At 37.1% G+C, this 13,553-nt stretch overlaps 1 protein-coding gene across 2 annotated transcripts in view; it reads right to left on the reverse strand.

Moving 5' to 3' along the window:
• Positions 1–1,999: 1,999 nt before the first annotated feature.
• Positions 2,000–13,553, reverse strand: part of LOC146488356 (short transient receptor potential channel 6-like) — a 19,062-nt gene continuing 7,508 nt past the window's right edge. Inside the window, exons 5-9 of one of the 2 annotated variants that reach the window (XM_085123862.1) lie at positions 12,711–12,909; positions 10,755–10,925; positions 9,797–9,823; positions 3,602–3,837; positions 2,000–3,358 (exon numbers count right to left, since the gene is read on the reverse strand). In XM_085123862.1, the coding sequence (XP_084979988.1) occupies positions 3,340–3,358; positions 3,602–3,837; positions 9,797–9,823; positions 10,755–10,925; positions 12,711–12,909 (652 nt within the window). In that variant the 3' untranslated portion in view covers positions 2,000–3,339. Of the gene's footprint in view, positions 3,359–3,601; positions 3,838–8,474; positions 10,525–10,754; positions 10,926–12,710; positions 12,910–13,553 lie in introns of those variants that run through there. The other variant, XM_085123868.1, reaches the window with a different exon arrangement.

A 13,553-nucleotide genomic window follows, 5' to 3' on the forward strand; every position in this document is an offset into this window, starting at 1 on the left:
GTCACGAGTTTCTTCTCCCAGTCTCGAAAGCTACCTTTGTCGCAAACACCTAAAGCCTCCAGTCCTAGGGAAAGTCCAAGAGGCAGCCCCATTATGAGCGCGAGAAACAGCTCTAACATACCCGTCCGAAAGAATTCTACATCCAAACCTGCACCGTTACTCAGGACTAGGTCGCGAGATTTCATGGATGCTGTAAAGAAATTTGAAGGCGGAAAGCTTCCGGAGAAACTTTTGAAAACAGTTGACGAGGAGAGGAAGGCTATTGAGAATCACTTGGTGACATGCGAGGATGATTTGAAGGAGATTAGAGAGTTCTTGGCGCGCACACAGGAAGATTTCAAGGAAATTCGCGGACAAACAAAGAAGTTGAGAAATAACCTAAATGAACTGCATAACTTGAATAGAAGTGCAACCGTGCAAAGCTAATAGAACAATTGTATTAAAACTGCGGTTATTTGATTAGATAAGGGTACTGTGGGTGAGTATCACTTTCAGCTGGAGTAAGCTAATATAAGGAAAGAATGCTCAGTTTTTACTTCACGCAGATCCCGATAATAATAGGCATCCAAGGCTAGTTAGGTCTTCTGGGATTTTATTCATGGATGGGTGCCAAGACCAACTGATCAATTTACTTTTTCCTAGCTTACAATGTTAGTTCCAGATATTACAAGCATTTAGGTCACGAGAATTGAGAAAATGATCATCAATGATAAGGTTCTCCCATGAAACTAAAACCAAATGAAATAGACTAGAACATTGAGAAGAACATGCATGTTAATCAGTTGGGCCATGCGTTTGAGAAATAGGCACCCTGGGCTCAGTTGCTCGAAGCATGGTTAGCGCTAACCATTGGTTAAAACCTATTAAAACCTATAGGTTGTCATGGTATTTAACCCGGATTAGCGCTAACCATGTTTCGAGCAACTGGGCCCTGGTCACAGCCGGCCACATGGTTAAAGATTCCTGACGTTTTTATTATGACAATAACTGACCGTGATCGCTCATATGTTTTCCTGATTGGAAACACGGCTAGAGATTGTCCTCACAATTCACATGCTTTAACCCTTTAAGCCCTAACAATGATCAGAATCAAATTTCTCCTTGTAATATCATATTGCTTATTCAACCCCTGAGGCCATAGGAATAAAGGATATGATCACCCAAGGTGAATTTTCTTGAAATTTAAAAATAACTTCTCCCCAGTATTTTTATAAGAAAAGTATAGGGACAAGATAGGAGAATTTGTTCTTTGATATAGGGGTGAATGGGTTAACGTTGCATTCTTTTGCTGGTAAGTTGAAGTGTGGATTTTTTGCGGTAATTAAACTGAGCCGCCAATTTGTGGAAAACGCCATTAAAATCGATGTCAAATAACTCTCGCAAACATACAATATTGGCTGACAAAAGAAGCGAACCCTAAACTCAGATTTTCTTCGTTAATTTGGAGGGTCTAGTTATTCCCAAGCTAGGCCAAAGCCAAAAACAGGGTAAACAGGAGTTTAACTTTTCATGACTTGACGTTAAATCTTTCTCGAGGGCTTAGAGAGTTTAAGGTTAAAAGGACAATTAAATACCTCGGATATCTATCGAAGAATCTTTTACACACATGGTATCTCAAGTTTCCCGAATTCGTTATGTTGTTCACATTTCGAATATTGCCAAATTCGGGGGGGGGGGGGGGGGGGTTTAATTAAACGAACACTGCATTTCATTCTTTTTAAATTTTTCCCAATCAAATGTCACGTTTTCAGTTTTTTTTTTCTTTTTTTGTTTTCAAACAAACGCTGTATTTCATGCAATTTTTTCGCCGTAATCAAAATAACAAATCTCACTGCGAAACATCAGTTAGTCTGTTCAATAGAAATGGATTAGCTTTCATTTTTCTACCATGGTGTTATAAGATTCAGAACTCACTAAATGAATTCAGCAAGTCCTCAAGGTATAACGTTAACGCCATGGGGTTGTTCCAGTTTTAAGGGGTAGCTCAAGCAATAGGTCATTCTCTCATGCTATACGTTTTATTGTCATTTGCTGTAATTCTTTTTACATTTGTCTTTGTTAACTGCTTATGATAGTAAATTGTAAACGACTTGTAAGTTATGATTGGTAAGTAAAAGCTAGTAAATTACATTACTTATACCTTACAATCATACGTTATCCGTGACTGTAAATTAGTCCTGCTAAACGATTCGGAAAGATGAACTCTATTGTATTTTGATAAGAACAGTAACAACTATTATTCTTTATGCAATTTTTAACGTGTTTTCATCCCTGAGCATTTCTGTCTTCAGAATTAAGGATTGAAATTTGGCAAGTTTAAAATTAAGATCAAAGTAAACAATTGAAGACTAGTTATCGACAAGAAAAACAGCTAGTTTTCACCCACACCAGTAAAAATACTAAAATGAGAATAGGTCACTGCCTTCACTGATTTTTGCGAGACTCATCGGTATAAAGATTGTTTGAATTAAAATTATGATAGTAGGTTAATTTTACAGCTGGGGTAACTTTTTGTGGATTAATTTCTACGGGAAAATACTTATTTTCACAGAATCATGTCTCTCTCTGCTAAAAAGTAAAGTAATTTTTCAGAAGTAAAAACCCACAAAGATATCATGCCTTATATATTTGAAAACAAAACTAGCTTTCAGGATGTAAAAAAAGTAAACGTTACAACCTCTTGATTCGTTCGCGGAATCTTTTTCAAGTCAGTGAGCGGGGTTTTTTTTTTTTGTTGTTGTTTAGTTTCGTTTTTTGTTTGTTTTTTAGATCTTGAAAGCTGATTTTGTTGTCCAATCTTCAAATGACAGGACAAGGAAACAATTTATTTTAAAAAAATCAAGGTTATTTTCCCATTATTAACAGAAACTCTAAACAACACTAAAAGTTCAACGAAGTTCCTTCCTCAGTCCTTTTTCCAAGTCTCTACAACTCTTATATGCAAACAACTCTTCTGTTTCTTGTTTCTGAGTGAGATAAATTTTGCCCTAAGCTGGGACTCCCAAGTTCCTACTTTTATATCCGTCAAGAAAAAAACCTTAGCATAAAAGTATGAAAATTTTATTATCACTTTTACTATAAGGAACATTCGGTGGAAAGGAGATACTAAACTTACGAAGAACTCTTTACTGCCTCTGACAGCTTATATACTAATCCTCGCGTTAATTACCTTAAAGGGAAAATCAAGTACACTACACAGAAGTACTTCTGCTTCATCTGAATAAAAGAGCATGCTTTAATAAAGTCTAACTTTTTTGGCTTAAAACCAAAAGAGTACAGCGATTGGAGAGCTTCTTGACATTCCTTAAACGCAGCTCACCTTCAATGCCAGTAATTGCCTTAACTTGCCACAGTCGTTCTAAGAAGACAAAAATCACCAAAAGATTAACATGAGCTTGCGACAAGAGAATACATCATGTCATGATGTCTTCCCCACTAGATGCCCTAACAACACAGCTCTTTAAAACCTCTCCAAACCTATCGTATCAAATCAACTGCCTATAACTCAGTTTAATATGGCCAAAGTTTTACCTAATAGCATTTGCCATCCATTTTCAGTACATTTATTTGTGTACAAATAAATAGACAGTAGGTTACTCACTTTGTCATGCTGTCAAGTTTCTTATTCAGCTCAGACAATTCTTTGACCTGTCGATCCACCAGTCTCCTCAGAAGGTTAATGTTGTCCTGGATATTACTTGGAGCTTTCCCTCTTTTGATGGTGGCATCCCCAGTCTCCGCTGCATCATCATGGCTGTCGTTCTCCAACTCGTCTTTCCCAAAATAGTGATGTTTTAGGTATTTGACAACCAGATCTTTCATTGTCTCCAGTCGTCTCTATACAGGACAAAAATAAAGTCAACAGCATACCATATATGGTGTGTACAGAGGAAACCAATTAGGTGTAGCCCATCTTGCCACTGGCCTCCCTCCCGACCATAAGTTTTAAGCTTTCCGCGACAAGTAGAAGTTTGCAGACGGTAAAATACCAGATCCTTTTGGTTTGACCCATATTCGGGATTTTGCTTACTGTCTCCCTGGATAAACATGGAAACGTTTAACCTGACTGGCATGTAAATTACAAATACTCATATATATATATTTAATTTGCTTAGGACTTCATTTTAACTTAACGGCTTTTTGAAAGTTAGAATGGCGTCAAACTCTAACGGCAACATTTTAAGTTGTGACAATTTGTCTAGACAATTCGAAGCGAGAAAAATATAGAGATGTTATACAGATGTTAGTAAGCATTATTTGAAAACTACGCACATCTGAGTACCCGAAATTAGCATGGTGCAAGATTAACTAAGAAGGAATAAATTTTGATACTTCTTGTTGAGCAAGGTGCTGTTCCCATGGCAACGCAGCAAGCTATTAACCTTCCACAAATAACGGTTTTCCTTAATTTTTAGAAAACTCACTCGTTAGATTTTTTCCATTTTTTGTATCCAGAAACAATCACAAAATACTGACATAGTGACGCTGCTTTCATGTAATTTTAACAGAGAGATCTCCTGTAAATGTTGGTTTTGCACTTAAATGTTTTTTGAAGATACCCTCTGTTAGATTTTGGTTTTTGTTTGTAGGCGAGTTACGCTTTCAGAAAACTACTGTTTTGTCAAATTTCACGAAATTCTAATGAGCGGTTCCTTAGAAAACAGTTTGTTTCCATTAAAACAATCTCGTTCCCAGAGCCCTCGTTACCCTTGTCCAGCGGAGCGGGAAACGAGAGACTCTGGGATAAAGCGTTTCGGATCGCATTCTCATTGGTTGAATATCTGAGCATGCGTAACCGTATTCGGCTCTGACGGGGCTGGGAACAAACAACAAAATGGCGGAAAAGATCAGGCTCGCAAACCACCCGATTGATTTGTTTGTAGCCAAAGCAGAGAGTGAGAATCTATTAAGTCTTATAGAGAGTGTAATGGGTCTTAAGTTTTGTGACGGCGACGTTTTCTCCGGAGAATTTGTAGAAGTTGTTTTAACCGCCAAAAACAATTTGCAGTCGCGTTCAGACCAGGAAAGCTTGGTCAGGGGAAAAGGTAACAGAAAGTCCATCCCTAGCAGAGCAACGTGAAGCCAAACCAGGTAAACGCGATGATCACGTTGAGCAGGCCGAATGAAAATTAAATCTGTCCTCGATAATTAACGCAAACGTCTTACAAGTACAACTTCTTTACCAGAACCTTAAAAGAATAGAACATTCCACCTTCTTTTTTATTAGATCAGTCATCTGCTATGACGAACTATTGTAGTCTCTCCCGCTGATTTTGTATATTTATTATTATTTATTTATTCTTTTGTGACATAATAGCACCGCTTTTTTGTTGTATTTTTAATCTTTCACATGCACATTCACAGTGATGGGAAACCTTTGTGAATTATAATATATAAATAAATAAATAAAGTCTGGCCAAGAGACGAAGGTTGTATTTGAGAACTTCGATTTCAGAATTCTGGCCAACATAATTCTTTGCAACCATTGCAACTCTGAAATGCATTAGATCGCTCAGTGTGTCACATTTGAAAGAGTTCCAACCAGCCAACTTGATGATTCTCAGCTAATTGAGTAAGACCGAGCTTGATCAGCAACGGAATAATTATATTATCCTTGTGGTCAGTGCTCATATATAGTTAAATGTTGCTCAATGCATGATATACACAAAAATTGGTTTAACAGGCTCAATTCTATCAGTACAAGCTTTGCTTGGATGCAAGATTTGTTATCATTCCTAGTGTATGAAGCAGTGATGTGTACAGAGTACCCAGCACCTAACTATGCACTGTTTATATAGTTGTTTGAGACAAGGATTCTGATGGACTGTCCACATAATGATACTTATTTTGAATGTTTAATAAAAATAATTATATTGTTTCCTTTGAGGTACCTGAATGAAATGGCTCAAAATTCTTGTATTTTGTTTTCCTTTATGTCATTTTATGATAATATTTGAAAAAAAATACAAAGAAAAAAAGAAATCAAACTAGTTTCTAATCATTTCCAGTTTTAGACTATAACATAAGTCAACATTGACAAGTGGGGAAATGGGTGCATGCTAAACAAAAGGTGCTATGCATTCATGTATGTTTGTCTGCACTGGTTTTGCTGAAGATTGCATGTTAAAATGGAACCCAAACATCCTCAGACAAGTTCACAATTGTCTATAAAATTTGAATTACAAGCCCCCTCTCAAAAAATATCACAATATCATTCTTTTAATCTGCCAAGCACAACCAAGGACTGTCAGAGATAGCTACATATCTTAACCCTCCCTCCCCCCCCCCCCCCCCCCCCAAACCCTCTGGCTGTGCACAATAAAGTCCTACAAATATAAGCCTAAGGGTCAGGCCTTAAAATTAGAATTTCATGGTCAATCATTTCTACCATAATTATTCAAGGTTGCCAGAGGTGTTCTTCTGAATAATACAGAAAATATCTGTAGCAATCTCATGGCTATAGACAGGTAAGATGGTTTGCACCTTTTCAACAGAAGTTAATTGTGTTAGTTAAGTGTTGTAGGACTAAATCAATCAATTAAAAAGAAAATCCACTTGAAAGACCCACACTACCTACAGTACTCCTACATAGTTGTCGTTGTAGGTTGACTCCGTATTGAATAAGGTACATTTTGATTTGGGTCTTGACCTCAGCATCAAAGATAGTTTCCTTCAGCTCTTCACCTGATTGATCCTGGAGAAGATGAAGGGCACTTGGTTGCTCCTGGGGAATGTCAACGACTATGTCTGCAAGTGCTTGTGCAAACTCACAGTCATTACACGTGCACTGACGACTGTGAAAATCACAGCACATGGGCAGGATCATGATTGTTGAGGACATCATGGTCAAAATTGCTGAGAATCATTTTCCCTTTGCACTGTTTTTATTGCACAAAGTTCCTCATTTCATCAGACATGTTTTTTCTGATTTGGAGATATTGTTCAGTAGGGGTTGTAAAAGATATATGCCCTGGCTGAGAGACCATCTCTTCCAGCCCGGCCTACCTTCCTGGCAGTAATCCTCCATTGTGTGGGGGACTCCAATGTGGATTACTCGTCTGATGTTGTTACAGTCGATCTTAAGGTCAAATGCAATGGTCACAAAAAGTATGCGGTGGATACATGTTTCCTTCACTAATTCTTCAACAATGAAATTTTGTTCATGCTCAGGGTACTGTGCATGGTACTGGCTTAAAAGCCTGGTTTTTTGTTGTTTTTTTTTGCTAAAGGCAGTGCAGTAGAAGGGTAGTACTGATCTTTTTAATTACCCATACTGTTGGTGAAGTAAAAGAAACATTCAGCGCCAGTTACCAGATTCCCATAAATTAAGATAAGTGGCATTTGATTTCTTTTTAGCTTTCAGTTCAACAACAATGGGTTGTAAAATTGATTCAAGTTTCCCATCTCCTCTATTGGGGCGAACATGATACGCATAATATAGGTTTGCCCTGTTTGGGTTTGATTCAACAATAACTGGATCAGAGAGCCCAAGGGAATCTATTATACCACCCTTGGTGGCTCTTGTGGCAGTTCCTGTGAGGGCCAGAACTGCTACTGCAGGGAATAATAATTTAATAATAATTTATTCGCTTATATTGCGCATTTTCCATGACAAGATGATCAAATGTGCATTACAATAATTACAAAAGCACAATATGTATTTTAACAATAGGAGTATTACTTCGATTATAATAAGTTATGATTAAAAGTAAAAATATATAATAAAATGTAAAAATAAAATAAAAAAATAAAAAAAAATGTATATAAAACTACTTAAAAAAGAAAAATCAAAAAATCAATCAGGAGCGAATGCCATAGTAAAAAGGTGTGTCTTAAGTAGCGCCTTAAATTGGGTGAATAGAACTACAGGAACAAATTGGACAGAACCCCAATCTTCCCTTAAGCTGGCTTAAATGAGCATCTTAGAACAGAAAACAAAAGTATTTGTTAATTCACTTAGTTCATTCACAGGCATGCACCTCACCCACTATTGGTTACTCAAGGGTGATTTGTTACAATGTTTAAGCATAACCAAGAGACTGATATACTACAAAAAATTTCCAGTAACAGTGGTGATTTCAAGAGGTGTTCCATGCAGGTGTTAAGGCAGTCTATTGAAGCAGATAAAAAATTACACAACCCTTGCAAAATGTTAAATTATCGGTTTTTCTAACATCCGGGTCATCATAATAACATTGTACAGGGAAACCCTGAATGACAGATTATATTTGCTATCCAAAACCAAATGTATTTTTTCAGTAGGACTAGAGTTTGAACTAACAGCAAACATCTAGATCCTGGACGCAATATGAAAGTGGCTAAGCCGGATTGCTCATCAAGGGACTGTCTATAATATAGCAAATGCCACCATTGATTGTTTATAGAGTTTATATTAGCTTAGATTAATTCCTTTTCCCCAGGGGTGGAAAAGGGCCACTTTTATGGAATGTATCGAATACAGAATAATCAATAAATGTGAATTAAATGATAACTTTATTCTGAGGCCTACATTGATTAATGCAGATTAATGAAATAAAAGATGATAACTCAACAACATTCTAAACAACATTCTTATTTTTTAAATAAAATATATAAATAACATTGTAGAACCAAATGAGTCTCATCTATGACTATCGCTCGCACTCGCCTCTGAAATTCCTAACATCTTCGCTACGGTTTTGTTGTCCACAAAAACCTCGGGATAACCAAACAGCAATCTACATTTGTTAACATCTTTAGGGACCGTAACCTTCTGCTCTCCTTCGTCTTCCACTATACTTTTTTGGAAACACAGACATACACACAACCTTTTAACTTCTGCAACTGATCCCGGATCATTGCATTTAACAGCGACGCAATGATGACCATCGAGTCTTTCTATTTACCTTCACTTTCAATATGTTTCAAGTTTGCAACAGAGCGATTTGCCAAAAGCCGTTGGCGACACAGTCCGGTACATCCCTTTTCTCCGGACAAATGGCCCCAATCTCATCGTACTGCTCCTTTTTCAATTCTAGGGTAGGATTTCCTAATTTTGTAACAGAAAATTCAATTCCATCGTGGAATACTTTCTCTGCATTCGTCGCCATTTTGTCAAGACGCTCACGCCTGCGCAGTTGAACCCATAACAAGGATCTTGTTATCCGGAAACGCTTTATCCCAGAGTCTCTCGTTTCCCGCTCCGCTGGACAAGGGTAACGAGGGCTCTGGGAACGAGATTGCCATTAAAACAACCAGTAGCAGTTTTTTGCTCAAATGCGCATGCGTGGCTTTTAATTAGGTTTTCTCGGCAAAGATGAAAAGCGTACAAAAAGGCTTAGCTCTTCGTGAACTCACTTTTTTTGTTCGGCGATAAATGAAGGAGGATTCACTAACGAGAAACTGAGCTATTTTAAGAGCAAAACGTACCTTTGTGATACATTTGGTATAAAATCGAGGGATCGATAGTATTTACTTACCACAACCCTGGCGCGTGCTTAATAACATCATTAACAGAATCTGTTAAGCGCGTGCAAACTGTGTTCGGCCACCTTAATAGTGAACACTCCAATTTTGAGATTTGCCATTGTTTCAAACTCGAAGTATAAACAAAATGGATGGTAAATTAAACTTGGATCTCAATATCTTTTTACAGTTTAAATTAAGCATTTTCTTTTTTTAAATACATATTTCAATTCATTACAGCATAATAAAACGTCATCACATCTTAGCTCACGTGACCTACCACACCCCAACTTCCCTAATCGATTTCCAGTTTCTGAATTCCATTTAGGGAGAGTGTTCAAAGAAAACCTACCTCGTTCTTTATCTCCTCCTTGTCTCCCTAAAAGCAAATCAAATAAAACGTATGCGACTCGTTAGTTACAATGGTGCCAATACAAATTTGGGCTCTAAGGGTTGCGGTTGAACTGTATCCAAAAATACGAATTTGTATAAAATACATTTTGCCGTCAGAAAATTCTGTCTTAATCTAAAATGTTTTATACTGGGAATGGTAACGCCCTAAAGAGACGGACAAGAAAAACATTTCTTTGCCACTTTTATCAACACTTAGGATGATATAGTAATTGCACGTCAGCTTCCAAAGGCGCCTCCCAATTCCATTTTCCGTGCATTTCTGATCTTATTCAACCACCCTAACTGTGAAGTATAACAGTAAATACCAATGTACTGGCAGACGAGAACAAATCGATCTCACATTTGTTTCGAGCATTTTCAAATGTTTAAAAGCGGGGTATTTTTTTTTTTTTAACGTATATCCTAAGAGTTCCTATAAGAAGCCTACGGAAGTAATGCTGAGGTTTTGTCAACACGTTCACCGATACGCAGAAACTCATTTAGAGAAAAAAATTAGAAAGAACGGTTTCCATCCAAGTGAACAATTTGAAAAACTTGAATTGATTCAAAAATGGAAGTATGTACAGTTGTTGCTTGATCTTTTACTAGGCGAAAATTGTCTTAATTTTTTTAAACCCTTAATGCCTCCCTGTTTTTCTTGTTCCCCTGTTCTTCTTCGTCCCCTAGCTGTAAATGAGAGCAAATTGGAAACGTAAGGAAAATAATGATCCGCCGTTCAACCACACTGAGAAGTCTCAATATATGAGAGTTAACAGTTCAACGATCAGACACAATTTTAAAAGGTTATAGAATTTAAGGAAGGGTTATTTGAACTAGCGCAAAAACACTCTACGATGAAAACATGCATTTAGTGACCAATAAAATATTTTGCTGGGTTTGAAACAACAAATTCTTACCTTGCCACAGCACTGGCATTTCTTTTTTAAGAATCGATATCCAAAGCATTTTACAATGAGATACAAGATGTAGTAGGGAATATTCAATGGCACCGGCATCGTGTGGCCTTTGTCGATCGCCTCTAGCCACATCTGAGCTCTTGAGAACTTCCACTCTATGTCTGCATTTCCCTATAAACAAAAATAGCAAACGTTTCCAATGCTACCGCCAGGAATTTGTTATTTATCTTTGTTCCTGTTTTCGTTGTTAGGCGTCTAGTTTTTTTCCGTTCATGCCTTTATGTCAGTGCAGGTTTTTGGTCAATGAGTACTTTATTGTTCGCTTACTTTTGTTCTTACTTACTAAAAGCTAAAAAAAATGTGTTGTCACTGACTAGAATCGTAAAAGCACGTTTCGGTTAAAATACTATAACTTTCTTCAGCAAAATTAAAATGGCGTCCAAGAGTTTTCTATTTTTCTTTGTTCGGGTTTTCCTTTTTTTTTTTTTTTAGCTTTTAATATAATCATGAGTACCACTTCGGTATTTTTGTTCTCACATGTTATTATTATTATTATTATTATTATTGTTATTATTATTATTATTATTATTATTATTATTATTATTAATTTTTTTTTTTTTCGTATATCGAATATACCGCTTTGACGTGTAATTTTTTCTTCAGTGCTCCGTTTGTTGAGTTGTAGTTCGGTGGTTTTTCGTCTTTAAGTTTTGCGTTTGTTTTTTCGCTTTGGTCTTCGTTTATTTTTTCAGTTGTTGTAACGTATTTTATCTTTAGTTTGTGTTTGTTGATTTATTTTCCAGTACCGCATTGAAATTGTGGTATCACTTCACATCGGTCGCTTCACGTTGGCTTCGTCTAGTTGTTTAAATAAAGTATGGTTTACGCGTGAACGGCGTCTGTGACTACATTCAGTGTCACAGTTTCAAGCTGAGTCGCCAACATGCAGGTCGAGCAGTATGAGGCAAGTAGTACTGTGGGACCCCCCTCCCTGCTTCTTCCTTCCCTCTGCTGTACCAGCCGCTTTTCCTTGGGATATATCTCATTATCATATGCCAGTTACCTTTTGTCTGTTTGTCAATACTAATAACCCATTTTACAGTTGTGTTCTTAGTGACCTGGCCTTGGATTGGAAGCATTGCTTTTAATGTGTAGGTCACGCTGTTCTTATACTAACCTGTTTGCATTTACATATGAAAAGCAGTGAAGTTTGTATCAAAACAAGGACCCCCAAAGCCTTACTTCCAATCCAAGGCCAGGACACTAAGCACACAACTGTAAAATGGCCTATTCAGTCTTTGGGATGCGCCGAAAATTAGGGCTGTCCTAAGTTGCTCCAATTTTCTCAAAAAGTTGCTCCAATTTTCCAAAAAAGTTGCTCAAAAGTTGATCCAAAATTCTAAAAGTTGCTCAAAAGTTGCCCCAAAATCCAAAAGTTTCTCAAAAGTTGCTTTCTATTTTTGGGTGTAAGAGATTGATTTACAACTCAAATAACGATTTAATTAATAAATTTCGCTTTACATAGATATCAATACATAATTATATTACACTGAGTTGACACTGACTCATCAATATTGTAAGACTGAGTCTCTCTCAACCGCTGACCACTTTCGTCTGCTACCACAGGCAGCCCAGGGGACCGGTATTTTCACTGTGTTTTACGCAGAAATGGCCGAATCATACATAAAAGTTTAAATTAGAACTTTAATGGGTGGTTTTTAGACAAATTTTAGTTACAAATTGCCTTAAAAGGGCGAGAAAGTTATTCAAAAAGAAAAAAAATGCTCAAAATCCGAAAAGTTGCTCGAAGGACTAAAAGTTGCTCCAAATCCGAAAAGTTGCTCAAAAGTTGCCGAGCAACTTCGGGACAGCCCTACCAAAAATTGACGTTCAAAGAACGATTTCAAATTTCAGAAAGTAAAACTTTGTGAACAAACAGTGCACTTTAACTCTCACCATGATTCTATCAAAGGAGTTGTTCATCATGGCGATCAACATGTTCAGACCAACAATCACCATGCAGATCACATAAACTGTAAAAAACAGTCTGCCAAAAACAGCTGTAAGGTGAAAATCAGGATCTTCCACGGCTATTTTCTCTTCTTCAACTAGGCCAAGTAGCAACCAAAAGAGATCAATGAACGCGTTGACATGGCTGCAAAGCAGAAAATAAACTGTTGGCTTTGGGAAAGTCTCAGTTTCTAAACTCACTGCTTGTTATAGTAATAATAGTGATAATAGTAAAGTTTTGCCGTTTGCATAAATGTTAAATACCCAGACACTTAAACCTCCAGCGTCCAAATGTGTTTATATCTGACCCTAGCTCAGTGAAAACATTAAATGTTTAACCAACGGCCCATACCTCCTGGGGAATCCATGATCAGTACCGTGGTTTTAAGGCTGGAGTCAAACAAAGTTGAGTTTTCAGAACTGTTAACATTTTGGTTAATAATTCATGTATCTTTTAATTTTGGGATAAAACGGCATGAATATCTTATTAAAAGCACAGGGCTGTTGGTAAATTAGGCTTTCTGGCAGGCTATCGTGTTGGTGATTGGAAGGTAGGGGGATTGATTCCAGTGGTAACACACGACTTTTCGTAGGTATGGGGAAATTAGGGCGGGTGATTCGACCCTTCCATCCCGGATAAACTTTGATTGGTGATTCCACTGACTAGTTAAAACTTGAAAAATAGCAAGTCAGTGCACATACATGATTTTGCCTTCACGACTGAGAATACTAGCAGCTCGCTTACTCGACCGCCGAAAAATATTATTTTAAATTCCAAATTTGTAATAA

The sequence above is a fragment of the Pavona decussata genome, unplaced genomic scaffold (genome assembly GCF_977016875.1).
Source record: "Pavona decussata unplaced genomic scaffold, jaPavDecu1.1 SCAFFOLD_11, whole genome shotgun sequence".
Lineage (NCBI taxonomy): Eukaryota > Metazoa > Cnidaria > Anthozoa > Scleractinia > Agariciidae > Pavona > Pavona decussata.